This window comes from Pholcus phalangioides, unplaced genomic scaffold, assembly GCF_987345545.1.
Source record: "Pholcus phalangioides strain wild (caught in Gottingen) unplaced genomic scaffold, Ppha-v1.0 ptg000012l_1, whole genome shotgun sequence".
Classification (NCBI taxonomy): Eukaryota; Metazoa; Arthropoda; class Arachnida; order Araneae; family Pholcidae; genus Pholcus; species Pholcus phalangioides.
In genome coordinates this window covers 6,857,080-6,881,867 of record NW_028301605.1, presented here as the reverse complement: position 1 = coordinate 6,881,867, position 24,788 = coordinate 6,857,080, and the positions used below count along the sequence as shown (strand labels likewise).

Sequence of the window (24,788 nt, the reverse complement as noted above, 5' to 3'; positions counted from 1 at the left end):
AGTAGAAAACTCGAATATCATTTGTGTCTCCTCGTTACTGGTATTATTTATTTTTCTGATAGACAACAATTTTACCGCATTCCGTGGTTCAGGTTATGGTTTCGAGATCTTTACATCAGCATCAAAAAATTCCATCGATATTGTTCTTGATCTTACAGAATCATGGAAAATAATGTATCACTGATTCCTATATAAATAAAGGCAATTCAAATTGTTTGTCCACATGACTATCAATGTAGCAGTTCACTTGACAAGTGTAATTTCAATTACAAGCGTTCTTAAATGGCATAGTGTTTCTCAAAACATCGTATTTTTTTAGTGATGTACATATAAAAAAATAAACCAGTTTTTGGTACGGTACCCGTGAGCTATAACTTCCATTTAGTGAAATATAGAAACTGCTTTGAGAAGTCATTTCAGGAAAAATTCCATATTTTTAATTGCAGTGTTTATAGATATAACGTAACGATGAAGCTCTCCGCCAATTATACAAATTACGATTGCCTGGATAACAAATGAAAATGGATTTTGGAAAGAAAATTCTAATTTCTCCGAAGGGAATCGAACCACTACCCTCTCACTGCCTGGATGAATGCTCTAGGAATGCATAGAAGAGAAGTGCTCAGGGGAATGTGAAGTTTCTTTCCAAAATTTATCTCCGCTTGTTATCCGGACAATTGTATTTCGTATATTTGGCGGAGAGGTTCATCGTTATGATGTTCACTGCCATCTGGGAGAGGAGGGGGAGGGGGAGCGCTAACACAGCCTCGAGTTGTTGATGAGCTAGAAGGCTGCCTACTAGGGCATCCCCATTCATCGATAGAGAGAAAATGTCTATCGTTTGTGTTTAATGGTGGAGCGCAAGCCCGTACAGCGAGAGGTTGGTGGTTCGATTACTCAGACAGAAATTTTAATTTTCTTTTCAAAATTCATATTCGCTTGGTATCCACACAATTGTACTTGGTATTTATCGAGATATGAAAGTTAAGACATTACTCTGTTTTAAAGCAACTTATCGCTGTGATGGCGATTTTTCATTGGCTCGAAACTTTTATTTTTATTTTTAGGGATTGCACACGAAGGGAATGATCTTAATTATTGTTTGTATTAATTAGATGGATCGCATGTATTTTATTATGTGTTTAGAAGACAAATGCTTTGCATCGCTTACTGTGTCGGACAATTTCCATTCCTCTTTGACAAAAACTATATGATAAATAAAAAACTTATATAATGTAATTATTTAACATTTCGAATACCAAGAAGTGGAATGAAATAAAGAAATAATTAACTAAACATTATGGAACAAACAGGCAAGAAACGTTGATGGTTCTAACATCAAACACGAGAAACGTGGTGGTCTCATTGGGTAACAACTTAACACATTATTGTATCCCACTGTACTTATTTGATTACAGCGAGGATATATTTGTCTTTGTATATTATTCTAACCCTGCAGCTAGATGTTGTATATTTTAGTACGTTTAATGACAACAATACTCAGAGATTGGCGTCGAAAAAATTCTCGAGAAGCCATTTCTGGTTTAGAACTTAACACTTGCAGTAGGTGTATTTTATTATCATGTGGGTACATTTGTTTTGCACTTTATATTGTTATTTTCACGCAAATGATTATTTTGTAATGGACTATTTAGGTTACTGTTTAATATGAATAACTAACGCAATTGAATTTTGTTTCACTTCAGCTTTTTTTTTTTCCAAATATGCCGTCATATTTTTTTGTCCTCAATCGAGGGCATTTGCCGTTCAATGCCATACTTTCTGTTGATATATTAAAAAAAATCTCTTGGAATATTCTCAACTGGTGCGAAATTTTAAGTAAATATTCCAATATCGAAAATTAATTCAAAGTGCATCAAAGTGCGTGCATAAATGGATTGAGTAAACAAGCTTTATTATTAAAATTATTACAAAGTGTGAAATTATTTTACTTTCTAGTACAACGACAATCTTATTTTTTTACAGAACTGTTGCGTTTTGAAATCAATTTACGTTACTTTAAGCCATTCGTGAAATACACCCGCAATCATTGACCATAAATGCATAGAAATTAAAAGTCAAATATATAACTCCATCACAGTAAAAATAATGGGAAAGTTAACGGGAATCTATTTTGAAGTTAATGGAAAATTATTCTGAAATTAATGAGGAATTAGAAATTATCCTACAAATGGAAATGTTTTCTTTTAACAAAAAATATTCTAAAAATTAATGAGAAATTGTTCTAAAATTAATGAGAAAATTTTTCTAAAACTGATATAATGGGAATCAGAAATTGTTCTGATATTAATGGGAAAATAATTCCAAAATTAATTAAAATTTATCCTAAATTAAATTGTAAATTACCCTAAAGTTAATTACAAATTATCCTAAAACAAATTGAAAGTTATTCTTATTTTATTGTAAAAAAATATTCTAAAATTAATAAGAGAAATAATTCCAGAATTAAGAAAAATTCAGAATTCAAGAAATAAATAATGCCAGGAGTAATGGAAATTCAGTATTTATGAAAGAAATAATTTCTCAGACAGTATAAGCCTTCTGCTCACCTGTTAAAATACAATAAACTCCTTACACTAATTTCGCAAAATAAGCACTTTCTTGACCAAAAAAAAAAATCAATAACAGTTTTCAAATTGAAAATAGACCGATGAATCGTTAAAGTAATCATTCTTTGATTTTGAATCGCAGCTGAAAATGGTTAAGAAACCCTTCTGTATATAACCTAAGCTCGATACAACGACAGTCGAATTCCTTTCAGAATTTCATATTATCAAACGAATTCATCAGCACATTAAAATATTCAATGCTGTTTACTCTTTATAACAATTCGCGATTTTGAATATGAAAATGACGAAAAGTGCTTCTAGTCAAAAACCAGAATCTCTCTCTCTCTTCCCATTTTATCATCAAGGAAAAAAGAAACGAGTGCCTTTCCTTTCTAATTTTTTAACATTACTTTCAGTTATTCAGAGTAATTCTTTGAAAATTTCCAAGGAAGTGTTTTTTGGCATTCTTCCAAACGATTTAGTGACGGGGGGGAAAAAAGGCATATTTGCATATCCCAAACCTTTTCTCTCGTTCCTTGTTTTTGCTGTTCAGTAGTCATATTTGAGATTGTGAAGTTAATAAGAGTAAGTGCTAAAATGGATAGGAATGAATATACATTTTTTTTTTCCTTTTATACTCTTGTTCCAGATTTCCATCTGAGATAATATTTCCTCTAATGTGAGGAAATTTTGTTCTTCACTTCCCGTAATTTCGACAATTTTGTTCTGTGCGGAGCTTTTTCTTTCTTTTTTTTTATCTTATGGTAATTTCATCTTGTCTGGGGACGTTTGTTTTTTAACATTAGATGTAAAGCGTTTTGTGAGAAATCCTGAAGAATATATTACGTTTGTTCTTATTTTTTGGTTTTTGTGAGGGCTGTTTTTGTATATGTATATCTGCGAATTAGAATGCAATTTCTTACAGCTGCCGTCTTCAAAAGAAACTAATTAAGGGAGGTTTATTTAATAATAGGATTATATAGTTTTCATTAAAAAAATCCCAATAAGAATTATATATTAAATTTATAAATAATAAGACGTGGTATTCAACCTTTCCGGACCATAATGGCGGAATGAAAATTCATGAACTACATGGCTCGATAAGTTATACTACTGCTTGAACGTACTTGCAACTCATAAGCTTGGATGGATAGATAGATAGATAGAACCGTTCGCAACCCCGGACTGATGCATAGCAACTTACTTCCGTTACCTCAAAAAGAGGTAAGGTTGTGTCGGAAAAGGTTAGCAAAGATTTATGGCAGTGTCCCCCCTTTCCACGTGCTCGCAAGTATCGAATCATTCGCGTCGTTTTTCCCATGAAGACAGCTATCAAGTTGATGTAAACGTACGAGCAATTTGACTGTAATGGATAATAGCTAAACCCAATGACCAGGGAGAAATATTGCACGTGCGCCCAGTGGCATATAAGCGCCGGAGACCGCAGCCAGGGATTTCAAAAGTAATGTGGAAAATACTTGTGGGGCAAGTACGAAGAAGAAGAAGGCATGTTGGAAGACATTTGTGAATCGGTAAATACACAATATATACAAAATATATATATATGCAGCGCCTCCACTGTTACGGGAAGCGAAGAAGCAGTTTCCGTCCACAGTGCTGGACAGTTTTGCTTCTCTTTCTTTCGACGGAATATGCAACACATGCACAAAGAAAACACACACGGAGCTTCGATGTGACGGGAATAATTAAACAGAGCATCCGTTCACAGTGCTGGGCATTCACATTTGAATTTCACTCGCATATATTATTTACATTATATAAAAATTTATATTTTTCATACCATTGGAAATGCACATAAATAATACTATGAAGGCAAAACATATTGGTAACAAATATCATTATGAGCTCATACAAGTATCTATAGTTACAAAATTATCATCATTCTATGTAAGCGTATAGTCGAATGCCGTTATAACGAACGCCAAGAGACCGGAGCAATCACTTCGTTGAAACGAAATTTCGTTGTAAAGGAATTCCAGGTCAACTAGCATTGTTCCTATGCAAACTTATTTGGGGGATTAAAAAGAGTGTTCGTTAAAACGAGATTTTCGCTATAACGGTATTCGTTAAAACGGGATTTGACTGTAATAAACATTCTTGTTAGGGAATTTCTATCGAATTAATACATACCGGAATGAGTGTCCTGAGGGCATGTGTTGCCGTAACTTATTTATGTTCCCGGAGCAATGAGTGTTTCATGTTCTACTAGCGGCGCTATCTTTTTTCCATACTTCGAAGTAAAAATGGTAGATACTTTGATTTTCATGTTATGTTTCAAGTCATACTGCGATATTTAGAGTTTTTAGATGGTATCCACGGAGAGCCGCGCTTAGGGGGTGTGAGACAGTTGAAGGTTGCTGTCACGGTCCTGGGTTCGAACCCGTGGGAGGATATAATTAAGGTATTTTCTCTAACGAACTCGAGGCGACCACCAGCAGACAGCGCCTTCATTTCCAACCCATGTCATTAATGACAGTAAATTGCAATATAGCGATATGGCCAGAGTTAGTGTTTGGTGATGTAGGTGCAGTCGCATCGGACCCCACTTGTTTAGAGGCCTAGCGCTTATTTTAATAATAGTTTTTTTCATGAATTCTGGAATTATTTCTCTCATAAGTTTTGAATTTAACCGTTTGAACCGCTCCGGTTGAGAACCGCTTGAGGTTGAGAACCGCTGCTCTACAGGATCGTATAATACTTTGCAATATTATTATTATTTTATTTATGTGGTAGTGAATAGAAGTTTTTATCCACGAAAATAAAGGACTCATGGATGAAACCTACGCGTTCACCTTTCATTATTCATATCCTGAATAGCGAATTAGGTAACTGTCAGACCGTAATTACTTTACTGATATTTTCCCTGAAAAGGTTGACACATGACTCATTTTATTTCCAGAAGAAATGACACAAGTAATCAGGGGAAAAAACAGGTAAGCAAGTTATTCCGCGAAAGGTTATTTTCGAGACATCGCTTCCTTAAAGGATGACCCTTATATTATTACTACGGACATCCCACACGCTCGATTGGGAAACAACAAAGAACAACACTCCACGAAGGATTGGGGGTGTATGTTTAAATAGCTGCGTAATGTCCACAGAATAGTCTTTATATAGCCCTTACCTCTTCCCAGATAATTAAGGTTGAAATGTGTTTTCCCGTCCGTGGATGAGGCTGGACAAGAGCCCTTCAGTGAGTTAATGGAATAACCTCAATCGCAGAGAATGTGTGTGTGTTGGTGTGTGTATATATATATATATATATATTCGCCCCCACAGCCCAAAACTTTAGAGCTCACCGAAGTGTGGTATGACTTTGATTAATGGCTTCCATCGGCTTTAAATGATTCTTCCTCTGAGGATTTCCCCCCACAATCTACCGGAAAATATCAATTCCGGTAATCATCGGATAGATTCTGCCGAGGAATCTATCCCATTGCATTTTTCCTGTACCGCATCACGTTGTTTCCAAACGTTTCTTTGCGCAAAAAAGCGTCGGTTTACCTACAGATATAATATGGTTGAAAGAATATTACGTCCGTCTTCTCTACTTCTTGATTGGACTATTATTACGTTTGTGTATGAGTCTAATTTCTCACATATTGTCTTTACAGATTGTATAATGTAGGATGTTCTCAGCCTGAAGAACACTTAATGTATTTTACATTCGTTCTGACCAGTATTTAATGGGCAGGCTAAGAAGCTGGTATTCTCGATATTAGTTTTGCGATCAAATCCTTGTTGAGGAAACGAATTTCTAGGCACCAGTTTCAAGCTGCACATGGTACAGTTGAACTAAAGCCCATTCCTATGTAGCTGGGAACAGCGTTTTTATGACATAAGGGAATGTCTTGAGCGGTTTTTCTTATAACATGCATGTAATGTTTTCCCGAATATCGTCGGTCCGTGAATCATTTTATAGTTTGCATGGGGATTTATGAAGCCATATACCACACACACTAGCTATTGTGCGATAATAAAGCCATTTCGTAGTGATTGTGCGTTCATAAAAAAAAAAACCATTTCCTAGTTATTGGGTGTTCATGCCTCCCAGGAGTTTTTGTGGGTTTATATAGCTATCTCATAGCTATTCGGTGATGACAATAAAATAATCGCCCAGTTGCTGTGCATCCATACGTCCCGTTTCTTATTAGGCCAACTTTACCGGACAAATCCGGTCATATTTCCATAAAGGATTTACTACAAATCTTGTTGGCCGGAACTAAAGGCGCCATCTATTGGTGGTCGCCTTAGGTACGCTAATGAAAGAATTCGTCATCAATGTTCTTCCATGGATCATACCTGACCGTAGCCTGCATGTGTTAGGGCCGTATTCACCGACGTGGTTTAAACTGCAGTCACAGATTCGAGATAAGAGATCCACACGGATTCGTTAAATTCAAGTTTTTAACCAATCTATGTTGATCTCTTATCCAAAAATTGTAACTGCAGGTTTAAACCATGTCGGTGAATACCGCCCTTAGACGATCATCTTACCACAACTTTGGTGCTTAGAGAGCTCATTTCTCACTGGAATTGCGTTTTTGAAGCCACTCCGAAGTTTGTATGGATGTGTAAAGCCATCTCTTAGTTAGTTTGTGTTGTCGAAGTCAAGATTGCATTGGCTCATAACGTCATTTCAAAGTTTACCCATATTTTAAGATCATATGAAAATCTACACACGACCAACGTGAACTTTTGTCTATTCATAAAGCAGTCTCAAAGTCTGTAAGCGAACAGTGATCCATCTTGGACTCTGTAGTCATGCATAAAGCCATCTCATTGTGGCAGATACGGAAAACTTGCGAAGTGAGGAGATATCGATGTTTTAGGAAAGGAAAATTCATCTCTGCCCTCACGGGGACTCGAATCCCAGTCTCTCGTTTGCCGGACGAATGCTCTACCAACTAGGCTATGGAGACAGTTGGAATTTTCCCTCTTTGAAGTGTATGTATATGCTGAATGGCTCCATGCAATAGAAAGTGGCAACATTCTGCTAATAGCTCGCAGATGACATCAGGGCCACCAGAAAGCGGTATATTACGAAACACGTCAATTCCCTTTGTTAATAGGACAGATACAGAAAACTGGCTAAGTGAGGAGATATCGATGTGTCAGGAAAGGAAAATTCAGAGATGAATTTTTCTTTTCTCTGAATTCTTTCCTGAAACATCGATATCTCCTCACTTAGCCAGTTTTCTATATCTGTTGTATTAACATGGGTGAGTGACGTCTTTCGTCACATCTCAATGTTTCATCATTTTATAAGGCCTTCGACAAGTTATCATGTAGTTACAAAACCTTTCAGAAATTGTCTATTACGAAACCTTTCAGAAATTCTCATATTACGAAACCTTTCGGAAGTTCTCATATTACTAAAGCTTTCGGAAGTTCTCATATTACGAAAGTATTCGCAAGTTCTCATATTACGAAACATTCGAAATTTATTTTACAAATTTCGACGTATTTACGAAACATTCTGAAAATAATCTTAAGTTTGCAAACTCTTCTGGAAATTGCAATGGCTTTACAAAGTTTTACAGCGATTTTTATGGGTTGCTTTTAAAATTTCAACCATGACGAGCCTTCCATGCGTTCATAAAATGTTTTTTATAAGGCACATATTTTCAATTGCAAGATTGGCATGAATGAGTAGATTCGTTCAGAATATTCAATAAATAATGAGAATAATAGGTGAACATAAGTATATATATATATATATATATATATATATAACAATATTGTTCCCGTAAACCAGAGGTTCTTAACCTCTTTTCCAAAACGCATCCCTAGAGGAATTGGACTTATCTTCCCGCACCCTCTTGGATAATGCGTTTTCTACCTTTTAGAAAAATTAGTCATTTCAGTAATTAATTACATTAGTTACAGAAAATTAATTGTCATTAATTTGTATGAAATCTTTTACTTATTATACAATTCCACTGGGGACTACGGTAAATATTTAGTTTTGCCTCTTTTTTTCTTTTGAAAATCAATTCAGAAAACTCTCTAAACTAAAAAAAAGTACTGAAATTTGGAAGAAAAAAGATTCAATGAATAGATCTCTTCATTTATAGATTCCAGCCGGAAGAACAATATTTAAATGCTTTTTTTGGCGCTTGATTAAATTTTTTGAATTTTTTTCTCGAGTCATGCTCACTGCGGTAACAAATCTAAGAGCGGCACCCTAATAACACGGGGCATAAAATTTCTAAATTGCATTACTTTTCATTCATCTCGTTTTACATTTAATGCAAACAAACCACGAAATTATTTTTGGTATTAATGGTACTTTTTTTCCTAATTTGAAAAAGTACGATCGCTAATCGGAAAAGAAAACATTCGAAATTTATTTTAGAAATTTTGACGTATTTACGAAACATTCTGAAAATAATCTCAAGGTTGCAAAATCTTCTGGAAATTGGCATGGCTTTGCAAAGTTTTGCAGCAGTTTTTATCGGTTGCTTTTAAAATTTCAACCATGACGACATCTCGAGCCTTCCATGCGTTCATAAAATGTTTTTGTTAAGGCACATATTTTCAATTGCCAGATTGGGCATGAATGAGTAGATTCCTTCAGAATATTCAATAAATAATGAGAATAATAAGTGAACATAAGTATATATATTAAGCAAAATATAAGCAAATATACAAAACAAATTTCGCTTGACAAATATCTGCAAGCGAAAGCCAAAAGATGAGGTGTCAAAATAACAGTGTGATTCATATATTTTTTTAAGATTCCAAAAATTCAATTTTTGTAATTATTACTTTTTTCTGAATAACCAGTCAATATGTTGTAATTTTTTTTTTCAGTCTTACCCCAAAAATTCTCTTCCTCCCCAACAGTTTAGAACCACTGCTATAGACTCGCCAGAAATTTTGGTCTGGGAGTTACCTTATCATCACATTGAGAACCCTTCAGTATACTATCAGTGAAAATATGCGTATATTATCCATTTCTCTCATATATTACACGCATAACGTTTTTCTATGCATTTTTTTTTTCACCCCGAGGGAAAATTTTCGCAGTCAATTTGACTTTATCCATGGCACTTGTTAGCAGTTCTTCTTCTTTCTACGTCTATTTCTACATTTCTTTGATACATTTTTTTTTTTTCATTTACATCCGTAAGGATTCTCCGAGGCACCGAGTCCAAGAAACCTCTACACATCAATACGTGTCTTTCCTGGTTTTTTTCTGCAGAACCTGAAAAGAAATTTTAAACGACTTTCTTCTCTCTTTTTTTTTCCTCTTCTACTTCTTCATTTTCTACAAATACTAGAGAAGGAGAAATTCTTTGTACAAACGAAAATCGATCCTTAGGAACTGTCTAACGATGTAGCAGATAGTGGATAAGGTTCCCGTGCTCTTTTCTCTCTCTCTCTCTCCTTGGGATTTTCGGAATGCAAATGTTGGGATCAGGAAATCTCTCTCTCTCTCTCTCTCTGTATTATACAGAAGAGAAACGTACCGTCTCCTTCACATTTCTCTCTCTTGGATACATTTTCCTTCGGAAAACTTCACAAAACTTTCTGTTACTGGTCTCCTGGGATATTACCACAAACTTCCTCAAAAATCATGCGGAACTCAGGAAACATCCCAACTCCGTATTGTATAACGTGATTCCACGTTTCGCGATAATAATGATATATGGGTCATTTAGATAAATACACTAATGTTAGGATTAATGAAGAGAATCGTATGCGTACCTTACCGGAAAAGTGAATAAAATTAGAAACATATATAAAAAGTTAGGAACTAGGGATATATTTCGGATTTTTCCATGTAAATATATCGTTTTTTAGTCTGTTTTTTTTTTTTATCCTGTAAAAAAAAATTCCCCTGACCTCTCTAGCGGTGCTAACTCTGCAAACCGTTTTTTATTTCGGTTATTTTTCCGGTTTTTATTCATTTTTAACATTTCTACGGACTTTTTGCCCACCCTGTATACTAGCCTATATTACTAGCTGTAACCCATGGCTTCACACGGCAATTAGAAAATTGTTATACAATGATTTCCCCCCCCCCCTCCCATATAACATTTGGGCCCCCTTGAGGGTTAAATTTTCGGAAATCCGTCATAGCAATTCTCTGTTATAAAATATAATACTCACCATATTTCATACTTATAGCTTCTGCTGTTTGGACTCAAAGATGATTACACCATATAACCTTTGAACATCCCCCCCCCCCTAATATCACCCCGTTTAGATGTTGAATTTTGAATTTTTTTTTTTTTGTAGTGAGTCACATATTACAAACAAAAACTACTGACAAAAGTTTATATTTATAGCTTCAACGGTATAGGTGAAACGTGATTTGTCTATGTAACCTTTGAACCCTCTCATCACCCTCTTTGAAGTCGAATATCGAAAACATCTTTTTAGTTCATGTAATGAAACTACTAGCCAAATTTCATAATTATAGCTCCAGTGGTTCCGGCTGCCAACGGCCATACCAGGCAGAGATGAGTTTGCCCCGATGAGTGGCTCAGTGGTAACGATGCTTGTCTTCCACTATGAAGGTTACCATCAAGGTCCATGGGTTCGAATCCGGGCATAGAACATCAGAAGCAAGTTCTTTATCTATCGAGCCTAGGGCGACCACCGATGTGGATGGAGCCTTCATTTCCCACCCAACTCCACTGGTTGTAAATTGCCGTATGGCGATGTATGAGCGGAGTTGGCATGCGGTGAAGTAGTAGTAAGTGGTTCCGGGCTAGGCATGATTTGATGGTTTTTGAACCCCCCCCCCCTTTATGGTCATATTTAAAAAAACAAATCCTATCTTAGGGTGTTTAATCATGAAATTAAATTACTCTGTCCGAATTTCATATTCATAACTTCAGCGGTTTGGGCGTGGCGATGCTGAATCAGTGATGCAGTCGAGAGAGACATGTGATTATATATATATATATATTTCACATATGTATACACAAAAAAGTTAAGATACATGGAAATGCTAGTGCCATGATGTCTCTCCAACGTGGTCCAACCCCTCCGGGTAAATGGCTTACATCCCACCAGGGACAGAGCCTGGGCCACGACTGGCCTTTCAGTGCCATGGTGTAACAGCCATAATTGTGGTCTGAAGTAATTTTTGTTTCACGTTTCAGTGTAATCATATGAAAAAACTTTATAACTACCGTATTTACTCGTGTATAAGCCGAGTTTTTTTGTGGAAAAATTCGTTCCTCAAGTGGGGGGGGGGGGTCGGCTTATACTCGGGTCAGTTTTTGATGTGAAAAAGACGACCTTCATAATCAGTAGTCATTTTTGCAGCAGTGTTCGAGAAACCGGCATTATTGGTACGTGGGATATGTTCAAACCCCACATGGAACGGATTATGTCAAAGCCGAGGCGAAGAAATCGAAAACATCATTGGTTTCGATACTAGCTGGGATAACGTCGATTCTACATCCTTTACATGTGAGCATCAACAAGCGTTTCAAATACTATTTGAGGAATTTGTGGAGATCGAATGGATGAGTTTCGATGATGGAGAAACTACGAAAAGTGTTGCCTTGGGCCTAGTGGCCTAGTGGCCTCCCTCATTGGCCTAGTGTGCGCCAATGTGTACATAAGGCGTGGAATTCTATTTCCACCGAAATTATCACCCGATCCTTCAAACAGTGTTGCATCAGCAATGCGATGGACGGAACGGAAGATGACATCCCCTTTGAAAGTGACAATGGCGATGACAGCCCAGATGAGGATAAAAACGAAGATGCCGCGCCCTCTATGATTATCTGAGGGGTTACGACGAGCTTGGAGACAAAAGAAACGGATTAAAAAGTTTGAATCATTTTCTATTGCAAATTTTTGTAAGCTGTTGATTTTGCATAAAAATATAAGATTTTTTTTTCTCTGAAATACACAGATTTTTTGAGGTCCTCTTATACACGAGTTTTCAATTTATTGCGGTTTTGGCGGTCCTGAAGTGACGGGGGGGGAGGGGTCGGCTTATACACGAGCATACGCGGTACTATTTTAACTTCACATCTGAGATTTTCTATCTCATTGGAAAATTTAATGAAATCAATAGAAGCCCTCAAACAGACTAATTTACTTATTTTGTTTAATGAATAATCGTTATACTTTGGGCTCAAATATTCAAATACCAATTTGATTAACTCGTTATTTTATTTGAATAAAATATACATTTCGTAAAAACCTCTCAATAATGAACACAACATTTTCTTCACAACGCGTAGTACAGAGAGAGATGTATTCATTTAATTAAATATTCGAGAAAATTCATTTTATCGCGAAAAATAAAACGCTTATCTTGATTGAGAGCCGCGAATAAATTTGAATAATTGCATATTCAATGTCACAGGACAGCAATTTTTTTTTATAAAACTATCGTTTATGACAGAATTTTGACAATTTTGATAGAGGATAGTTAGAGTATAGATATCTTATTAAATTGTTAAATACACATAAAAAAAGACTCGAGTGTATTCTTTTAATGTATCCAATTTTTAATGATTTTATTATTCCTTATTCATTGTAGTATGATCTATAATTTTTGGTTAATATATAATATATCTGTTATATTTTCTTAATGATATACGTAGAATTTTAATTACATTTTTGTGAGATTTTTGGATTGTATTTCTGCAGTTTATATTCAAATATTCAGAAGAAGTGTGAATTTAAACTTTTGGCGATGAAACAATACTTTTTCACGATAACGGTACATGCTTTTATTTATACTAATTGTAAAATTTACCATTCGAATATATTTTTTACCTAATTTTGAAAGTTGCAGTTGAAAGAATAAGTTGTTTAATAGTGTTACAACGATTGTTGTTTATGTTAGAATTTTCTTATGCTCCTCCAATTTTATCTTCAAGGTAAATTGAATCAGAAAATGTTAATTTTTTGCGACGACGAAGTTCCAATAACAATATCCATTAGCAAATTTTTTTGGATCGATTAAGCAGTAACTTTTATTAATATAATATTTATTTAAAAAACATAGTTTTTAATCGCGGAATATATGTTTGCTGGGATGTCCATGATGGTGGCAGATTCCTGCTCAAATTTTGCTCAATAAACTAATAAGTAGGAAGATTCGGGCTGAAGCATGAGTGGAGAGGCAGGAAAAGCATAGGTAACCACAAAAAGTGGACGAAGAAAAGTTGAGAAGTAATGCTCTCTAACGTATCAGAATTTGTCTTGTATATTTTTATTAGTAATTGAAAGTATTTATTTCTAACAAAACAGGTTTTTGGGAGACACAGAATAGTTTTGTGAATTAATAAATGGCTATGAGTACCGGGTTTTTTTTTCCAGGATGGACAAAGTGATTTGTGCTGACTATCCACTGTGAAACTCCATGGTTTCATGACAAAAGAAGTGTTTTTTGCACTATGTAAGATTTTTTTCTTCCAAGAATTTGCCGTCTTCTAAACATTTTTGGCAACTACAGTTGCTTATTTCGCCCACTCTAGTTCCGGATCTGGATTAATTCCACATAATAACTGCAAAAAAAATGAATCCAGTTGGTTCATTGAGTATCGGAGTATAAGTCGAAATATGTGGTATAACGTCTTTTTATCTGGTTTCACATTTACCAGTATTTTAAAGAACGATGATGCTGAAACATTCGCCACAGCTAGTCTTGGAGGTGTTTAAGTAAATCTGTAATAATGTCCGTTAGCTCGGGTGAAAAAAACAATTGGCTTATTGATTAATTAGGAATATTATTCGGTAAAAACGGGTTTACGGCTTGTAATATATTGGCAAAACACCGTGCTCCTAGAACATAAAAACCATGAAACCTTAATTTGCACGGAATACAGAATCAGTTCCGGATTTGTACTTGTTATCTACGTAAGCTGTTATAAATCTTAAGCTTGCTGCATTTGGTATGGGGTTGTTTATTAAGTAACTGAATTTTTTAGTGATTTTTTTGCTGACTATCTGATTCGACCCCAACACTATCAGGCTCTTGAATTGTTTTATTTTTTCTCTCTTGATTTGGCGTTTGTATCTTTGTTACGTGTTTGGGTCAATACAAAAGAAATTTTCTTACTCTTCAATGTAGAAAAAGTTCCCTTCCTACATTGATTTGAGGGTAAAATTTTTTTATTTGGATTTTAGTGCATCTTTGAAATTCCTTCTAACATTCTTTGAATTGCTACATTTAGACGCTGCTTGCGTAAAAGTTACTTTTTCGAAAAGGAGATTTTTTTTCGCACCTGAAATAGTTCACATTTTTCTAGATAGTGGGCGCGGCACAAAATTGAATCGAGCGGTCTGTTCCGTTCTTCAATTTATTCTATGCCTCAAACGTTAGTAAATCTATCTGCTGATTCATGGCTGGCATAAAATAGCTTGAGCAATATTAGTATTTCCAACAATGTTAAAACACATTGAGAACCTTATCCAGGCGCCAGTATCGATAAAATTTAGAAGATGAGTTGCTAATAGCACAACCTGCATTGTATATAATTCTGATTTGCATGTTCCACGTTCGTACAGCGTCTTCTATTGACAAAAATTTGAACTGCAGTTATTTTCGGTCTAAAAAAAAAACTAATCCCCCTTTTAAACACCTTCACAAATTAGATAAATAATTATAATTTTTGCTTAAAAATTTCAAAAAAAAAATCTCGTTTATTTTATGTCATTTTGCATTTGTTTCATTATTGTTGTATTCAATTATTGGGACAACAGGAAATTGTGAAATTTTTCAAAGATTTCGCTTGAATCCTCGCTGATGCTGCGCACTCTAATGGTACGCGAGGTACACCTACTCCTTGTATTCGGTTTGACTGCGAATTAAAGCTTTACCACGCTTCGAAAATAGAAGGGATTGAGGAAATGTTCAGGTTCAATCAGCATTTGTTTTCGATCATGCAGCACCCTCTTTGGACGAAAATTATAACTATTTTACCTGTATCAAAAAAAAAAAAATTCTCCGTGAAAATTTCCCTCATACATCATGCAAATATACAAAAATTGTTACAATTTTTATAAATTTTTAAAACATTCACAAATTTATTGGATTTATCAAACTAATCACTGCTTGTTTCAGAGTGATTAGTAACCTCGATTCTACAAAATAAATATTCGTAGTTGTAAATATCATATCAATCTAGTAAAAAATTGAATAATAGAAAATCTAGAATTCACAAAAAAAATTATATTGTTTAATTATTTGTCATTCATTTAATGGGAAAAAATAATCTGGGAAATAAAAATGTTTTCGAAGGTTTCTGTTAAATCCGCGCTCACGCTGCGCACTCTAACGGCATGTGAGGTAAACCTTCTCCTTGTGTTTTGCAATCGATTTGAATAAAAATTAAATATTTATATACGTTTCGGACACACACGAAGATTCAACTTCAACCACCATTAATTTTCAATCATGCAGCGCTCTCTTTCGACAAAAATTTTTAACAATTTTTCACTGTATCAAAAAAAAAATCCCCTTCGTGAAACTTTTCCGCAAAACAACATTCAATTATATACAAATTCCCTCTCTTTCTCTCTCTCTATTTCAATTTTTATAAATTTTTAAGCTATTCACAAATTTATTGGATACATCAAAGGTACTCAGTGCTTGTTTCAGAGTAATTAGTATTCTCCACGTGCATGTGTCACGTACTTCCTTTGATCATAATCGTGATCTCATTCTTACTCCCACGATAGCCTTGAACACCTACAAGTATGATTACACAATTTATCACTAAATATATAAATTCTTATTTTACAAAATCAATTTTCAAATTAAAAAAAGAAATATAAATATATATATAAATCAAGTAAAAAATAATTAAAGTTAAAGGGGAAAAAACATTTTTTTTTTTTAAATTATTAAATTATTTAATATTCATTTATTGGAAAAACAAAAATCTGGGAGAAAAAAATGAAATTTTTTCGAAGGTTTCTCTTAAATCCGCGCTCACGCTGCGCACTCTAACGGCATGCGAGGTAAACCTTCTCCTTGTGTTTTGCAATCGATTTGGCCGCGGATTTCTACCCTTTTGCCATGTCTGTACGATTTCTCCGGCACTCAGTACGCGATTCTCTGCGGTAGGGAAGCCTGCCAGGTGTTTTCATAATAAACACACCGTGGCACCACTCTGGGAGCTATTTCTCCTATCATATCTCTTAACTCTCTCTCCCGCTTGTCAATTGAAAAAAGTTTGTTTTTTTTTTGTTCTTTGTGTATATATTGAAAAATTTGGATTTTTTTCAAAAAAGCGAAAAAAAAATTCAAGTAAATTTAAAAGTGAAGTTTCGAGTACATATAAAGACACACGCATGGGAATTAAAAGTGAAGTGAAAATGTGCATTTGTGCATTGTGTGCATGAAACCCGAAGGAAAAATTTTGTACAGCTTCTCTATGCACGTTGGAGTATCATTGTTGTTATTGTAATACGCATTCAATGGCTCGGACGGATACGTTATGGTCATTAATTACACTGTTTTGTAGTTTGTGGGTTACGGTTGGTATATGTGCTAGATCGACTGGGCCCGCGACGAATGAACAGCCCTGGGGTGAGTATTTAATTGCGCTTATGTATCACAATGTATTGTGGTTTATGAGTTAATTTACATCAATATTAATTTATGTATAAATTATATTAATGGTTGGAAATTTCTCTTGAGATATTTATCAAATCTCTTAATGAGATACATTCAAGAAATGCCTTAATTTTGCCCATGTCTGATTTTCTCATGTCAGTAATAATTTTGTGGGTTCCGAAAATATTCAATAATGAAGTTATTTTCTCTATAAATAATTCAAATAATTAAAATTTAATTGTTATTATTACCATTAATTAGTTATTAATTAAATTGTTAATATTTGCAGCTTATTTTTGCCTATGATATTCATTTGAACTAATGATAATTGCGATTTCATTTATTATCGAAATTTATTAATCTCGTAAAAAATCATTTTTTCAACATCACAAATTAAATTTTAATTTTTTTTCATTAATTATGAATGAGTTTCAAGGATTTCCATTAACCGTTGATAGAAAACTTTCTAATTTACCATCATTTTTATTATTCAATACATTTAACGATTTTTTTTATTTTTCAAGTGATTACGAAATTCATGACGGTAATCAATTTTATATTAAAAAGGCATATTTTTTTGTATGAAGAAACTCATTTTTATATATTTTTTTCATTGAGATTTAATAGTTTTGCATTAAATTCCAAACTTGTGGATAAATGAAATTTTTATACATTGTATGTTTTCCTTGGCAAATTCTTGACAAAGAGTAATTCATTCCGTAATAAATAAAAAATACATATAATACAAATATTTATTTATATACAAATGATCATAAAATAATCATAAATGTATAAATATTTATGAACACGGTTATCAATACGCACAAAATTAAATCTACAATAATGAACGAAATCACATTGAATAACTTTCAGATAATACAATATACTATTTGATTTTTCTATAGACAATCAATGAAATTCCCCCTATACGTAATTTATATTGCTACGGAATATTAAATTAATATGTTTATAAAGTCATTATATCTTTTAATCTTTGTTTGGAAAAAATAAACCTTGTTTTTTTTCCTATCGAGGATTGTTCAACAATTATTTAAATAACTAACTCTAATAATATGACAATAATCCTATCTTTAACATGAAAACAAATCTATGGAAAGTAATTATGAAAATGTTTTCGTGAAAAAAATATATCCATGAAAAACTGTAATAACATGAACATATTTCTACAAGAATATAATATGGAAATGACTATTCTAAATTATAACAATACTGAAAATATTCCCCTGATACTAATGATATCGAAAATATTTCGACTGCTATTAACTTACTACCATGTTCTAAAAAAATATTCTTCATAATTATTATATTTTCAAGAAAATTTCCAGTTTAACAAATCCTTCATAAAAAATAATACTCAAATTTTCTCACCAAAATATATCCGTTGATAACAATATTTATCTCAAAAGAACTTATAAATCATTAAAAATATTTAGAAGAATTCGGTGGAAACTTTTTATTTTCATACAGTTCTTCAACCAGCAATGCTTTTGAAGACTTTGCTATTCAGTAATGTTTCTGCAATAAAATAATATTTAATAACTTGACAAACAAACTTCATCTGAATGTACTGTGCAGTTTTCTATGTATTTAGCATAGACTTAAGATATAAGTAGACCGCGCACGCTATTCATAAAACTTGTCGAACGTGAAGAAAAGATGAGCAGTATTGTCGGGGAAAGAACAGGTTCTGCGCTATTACATTTGGCGCGTTTTCGCAGAAGCTAGGATGTTGCTGTAACGAAATTTGACTCAATTCGATCAAGTTGATGAAAACTTTCCTTCATTTTTTCAATGAATTTCACTCATTTTTATGTGAAATATTTAGGGAGTATCAGATTTGAAAAAATAAATTCTATAAAATAAACAAATATTGGAAAACGGAACAACGTATATGTTGTAAAACCTAATTCATTTATATTTTTAAATATTCTCTTCATTCACTTTGTCGCTTTTAATTTCGAAAATTTATTTATACGAGGGGTTATTAAAACAAAAATATATCTTTCCAGAACATTACAATTACTCTATATACTCATAATTAATGTATAATTAATTATAATGCATCATATTATGTTATGTAATGTAACACATTCACACTCATACCATATTCAGTCATGAAATAATATTCAAACAATAAGAAAAAGTTTCATTTCTAACATTCCTGAAAAACCTTTTATAACCTCATCACACAAAACTGTAAACACTTACATAATATTTCAGGATTAAAATAGATTTTACTGAAGAAAATTACAGAATCTCATCATCAATTTCTCTAAATTATAAGAATTAAAATTCCATGTAGAGTATATATGTAATAATTTAAAGTGTGTATATATATATATATATATATATATAATATTTTAGGATATAATATTTCATATATATAATATAATATTTACACATGTCACACATATATATATATATGTGACATATGTAATCTCTTCGCTCCAAAAGTATGCATATGTTAATCTTAATTTAAGGTATTAAATCGTTTTTAGAATGATTCTTTTTCAAGATAACATCTGAGGTACACAATATATGACTTCAGGTCTTAGTACAGATATTGACTCAAAAAATCAATTGAATAATTAATTTTCTTGTTTGAAGCGGCAATTTCACATACAACAAACATAAATTAATGAATAAAAAAATTTCTTTTCTGTAATAGTTTTATCTCAGGTGTGAAGAGGGGTAAAAATACTAATATTTTTAGAGGTTGTTATGCACTTTTATGCAAAACTGCAATTGTCTAGAGGGGGGGGGGAGTTTTCCTCACATTCTATTTAAATAGAATATTTTTCATAAATTTCTCCTCCTGAAAAGCATATTTTCTTCCAAGTTGAGCAAAAGTCGAATGAACTCACTAGCTCGCCAAATCTCGCCAAATCTTGCGAAGACGTATATTTCAGTTAAAACTTCATAAAACTCACAATTTCAATCATTTATTGCCAAAAATTCTATTAAAACATTTAATAATGATTCATGACATTTGAATTTTACCAAAACTTGGAACTTTAATTGAATTAAATCCAAAATGGAGTCGTTAAAAACTGAGATTACGTCAGAAATCCATTGCATCGTCAATTTAATATTCCAATTTTTAATTTATAAGAAGGGGAATAAGCAAAAAAGTATTCCCTTGTGAAAGGATACTGGTCCCCCTTTCCTAAACCGCTCAGAACATCCGAAAGCTGCGCAAGTGTTGGCCATTCTAATCAAAAATAAGACAGCACGTGTAGATCGTCATACGAGTAGCCATAAGGAAAGCATTGCCAGCGAGATTCCCTGACCAGCCTTTCGACTGGAGTCACGTGACTCCGGATCTTTGCTTCACATTGTAACCCCTCGCGCGCACTCTATAGTATTATTACTCTGTGGTATTTAGTATACGCAATAACATTAATAATTTGGAAATAAAAACTTCAAGTGAATTACGAAAGATATCTCTACTAATATAACTCAACATCGATATGATTAACTTTTAGGAAACTCTGACAATCGGGAAAAAAACTATAACAAAATATTTAGTCGAGTTATAACGGAAAAGAAATACATGCATTTTATTTTTAATACACATTTGCAACTCATTTCTACAGAATAAAACAATTTCGTCACGTCTTTATGGAGAAAATTGAAAATTTTATCTATACTATCCGTGAAATCTTTACAAATTTTCGAAAGAACAGTGAAGAATATCCGAGAAACAGTTTTTTTTTTACTATTACTGACAGATAAATTGATGGGATCTGGATGGATGTGCCATCTGGATCCATGAAAAATGATACTTCTTTCTGCTTAAATTAAAGTAATAATTCACTTCCATGAATATATACTCACATAAAAAAAAACATACAAAATGTCTACGAAGCCTTATTCAAATTTCCTAGTGCTAGCGTATATGCTTCAGTTCATGGCATTTGAATATTATGTCGTTGTACTATTTTGAATCTCAAAATGAAAATAATTCAATGGTAGATTCTCTGTTACGTAAAACAAGTCAAAGCAAAAAATTACCAAAAGAAAATAAATAACAATATCCTATCGCGAAATGCGAATAACACAATGCAAATATCAGAGGCAATAAAATATTCCATATCATTTAGTGTCATCGAAGACAAATAGATGGCGCAGTGAAGAAGAAGACTAAAAATCTATTACGGGAGAAAATCTTACTTTTTCAACAGAGAATTCAATTTCTGACATTTTAATTAGGACATTTTTGTGGCAAATAGTTTTTTTTCGTTCCAAATGAATGAAATGACCTCATTAATGAGCATAAATATCGACAATATTCATATGTGCGTAGTACGTTTATAAATGCAGCATTATAGTATAAAACCCATGAGCATCATAGCTAGTATTTTAGAAGCAATTAAAATTAAATACTGGAGTGTCCGCTTTACGTTTACAGGTATCCTTCGCTAAAACGCGAATCCTTAAAAGTTGATTTCAACCTGCAAAATTAAGCTTAGAGTATAACTTTGATCCTGAAAATGGGATTGCAAATCGAAGATATATTAGTTTGAAGACGAAATACGCTGGCTTTGATGACGTAGCTGAGAAAAAAAGGGGAGAGGAATTTTCAGATACCACTCACCAGATCTCACTGATGAACATCGTTTGGCAACACATTGACAATAGCATGAGAAAATTAATCGAAAAAACAAACGGTTCCAGTGGAACTAGAATTTTTATATTTTCGAGAAATAAGTAGAATGAATGTTCTGGCGTTGCTACTAGTTTTCATAAGGAGACGGGAAATGCTGCTTGTCAGCCGAATCTCAGCTGTTTAATTGAAAGAGTTGTCAGCCTAGCTACCAGGCTCAGTTCCGGAAAGGAAATATCCACACACAGATTAGAATCAATCAAAAGTTGTGAAGACAGAAAAAGTATTAGCTTAATTCATCCATATTTCCTAAATTCACTGTGTTTATTAATAAATGTTGATAATTAACTTGCTTAAAAAAAATTCCATTGTTGTTTAATTGAAGTTTTTTAATCGTTCTGAAGGAAGCCACAAAAAATCTCCCTATCCCTATCTTTCCCATGTTAAATTCAACTCATGTTAAATTAAATACGTGATTGTGTCTTACGCGACTTTTCCGCGAGACAAGTTACCTTCGCGTAAAGTGCAAGACGCCTGTAAATGCAAGCTGATAATTGAGCCCAGCACTAATTGCAATGAAACATCTAGTGTTCGTTTCCACTGAATACGAATCAGGTAGTAGAAGGAGAGTAAATTTTTCTCTAGGAAATTTCGAGTCTTTTCTAAAACTGTTTTTTTTCCTTAAGGTCAAGGTCTCTTTCAGTAATCATAGTGTAAAATGCAACATTTTAAACTACAAATGAACGAACCTCGCTTTTAATTCCAAGAATTCCATGCATGAAACTCCCAATCTGTAAAGTGACCCGGATCAGTAATCGATGGCGAAGAACTGATAAAACAATTCTCGATCATATGGCAATCGATCTGATTCAGTAGATAATGGCACTGGAATTTTTTTTCCTGCGTAGAAAATTGAAAATTTAAAGAAAAGAACTACTTTGCGATTCCAGCGATACGGTATTTGGAGGAAAAAAGAAGCTCGGACACTTCGTTTCTCGTCCTTGATATGCCATCGAACAATTATGTCGTCTAGAAAACTGTTCAAATTTTCTATACTTTCGGGTGGAAATGAGTGAATAATTTCACGGACAGGCGGAAATCGGAGACAAAATTTGTGCGATAAGGCGAGAAAAAAATCGAAGGGAATTTCCTAATTTCTGAAGGCTGTGGCAAGGAATAAAATAATCTATACAGACTATCTTAGAATAATTTTTTTGATAGTGTTGCCATCTTTGTTTTAAAATTAAGTCTTTGTATACGCGGCTGCAGCATTGTATCTGAGATATAAATCACTTGGATTATTCAAAAAACTATCCGAAAAAAGCTTTCATTCCATTTTTCTGCTTAGTTTTTATTACTGGCATGATTCAAATTTCTTTTAACACTCATATATAAATTTCAATGGCATTCCTCACATCTCGTAGCAATGCAGCTCCCCAACCATGTGAACGCTTGATAATTATAAGGCTGTTCCGCGGAACCCTTGATAAAAATAACGCTGTTCTACTCAACTCAAGCAAATATTTTAGTATTTATCCAAAAAAAAGTGTGTCCCTACATCCATTTCTACAGCATCATAGCTCCAGGACAAACGAAAAAAAGCTTAGGACCTCTTAATTCGCATATTCATTGTCGTAAATCATTGTGCTGGATCTCATTGTTCTCCGTGCCGTGCTTGGGTTTGACTTATGTGTGGACCTGGGTGTCCTATAATACACACGTAAATTCTCAAACTCAAGAACCTTCACTGGGTGACAAATTTCCAAAAAAATCAAAAAAATAATAATATTTTTATACAATATTTATATAATATCCCGATGAAACGGAATATGACATTCATGAACTTCTGAAGCTTCTGGTTCAAAAATTCGACGACACCATCCTGTTTATATTCAAAATAAAGAACAGCGTTGTAAGTTTCAGTAACAACAAGGTTTTCTTCTTTAAAAGCTCTCTGAGGTCTTTTTCAAGGGTTCCACCGAACACCAGTTGGAAATCCATGGACCGATACTGTATATTATAGCAGGAGAAAACCATACCATGCGCATCCATAATTATCATAAAATTTCCATCATAACTACAATTTAAACAACTTCATGTTACCTACAATATATCAGTCCTTTTCCTACTAATTAAAACTTATTTCTCTTGATTTCGGAAATTTTGTGTGGAGAGACATTATTATTCTCTGAATTCCGCATTGTTGTCCAACACTTATAACATTTTCTGTTCGGTTGTTTCACCTCATGGGAGAATGATCTCCATATTATTCGGTCAAATTGTCCATCGTATTAGTAAAACATTTGAAATTTTCCGAGTTTTTGATCATGTGGAAGAGATACGGTGGACCTAGTGTAAGAGTACGTGAACAAGGTACTCTTTTAATTGAGCTAATTTGATGACAGAAATTAAACGACCCAATACCACCGTGTATATTGTAAGTATTTAATTCTCAAAATGATATTTACTTATATTTCGGTCATTTGTTTCTTTCACATAAAATTAAATCTCATGCAAAACTGCCCAATGAACGATGATTTCGGTTCAGGATTTAAAAAATTATTTCCCACCCGTGGGATAAATTTTAATTCAAATTCAATTTCATTGAATATCGCTTTACTTGCCAAAAAAAAGTATACCGAAATAAAATCCTCCGGATTTTTGAGCGGTGTTTTCCAGTTAATGCGAAATTGTTGGCTCACTCCACATATTCGTAAGTTGCAAAACTATCAAAAATATGGTCGATTTCCAGTCACCTAGGTTAAGTCGTGCTGCATCTTACTCAAGGGTGCAGTTGGCCATGGGATATATTTGTTACGGTAAATTCGATAAATCCGGTTATTATGCATAATCGCCCAGCATTTTAGTGAGTTTGATGAATTACCCTAAATTTATCACATTTGACGGCGATTATGAATAGTGACCCTAGCGTCGTTGTTAAATTTGATAAATTTCTCTAATCTAATCACTTTTACCGACGCTTATGCATAGTTCCCAAGCATGATTAGTAAATCCAATGAAG

General features: G+C 33.5%; 1 protein-coding gene across 3 annotated transcripts in view; it reads left to right on the top strand.

The window, feature by feature from the left end:
• Positions 1 to 24,788, top strand: part of LOC149079229 (protein turtle-like) — a 670,619-nt gene that overhangs the window by 454,353 nt on the left and 191,478 nt on the right. Inside the window, exon 1 of one of the 3 annotated variants that reach the window (XM_089240131.1) lies at positions 16,617 to 17,112. The exons of the other annotated variants lie outside the window; for them this stretch is intronic. Within the exon in view, the coding sequence (XP_089096257.1) occupies positions 17,001 to 17,112 (112 nt within the window). The 5' untranslated portion in view covers positions 16,617 to 17,000. Of the gene's footprint in view, positions 1 to 16,616; positions 17,113 to 24,788 lie in introns of those variants that run through there. 3 annotated transcript variants of the gene reach the window in all.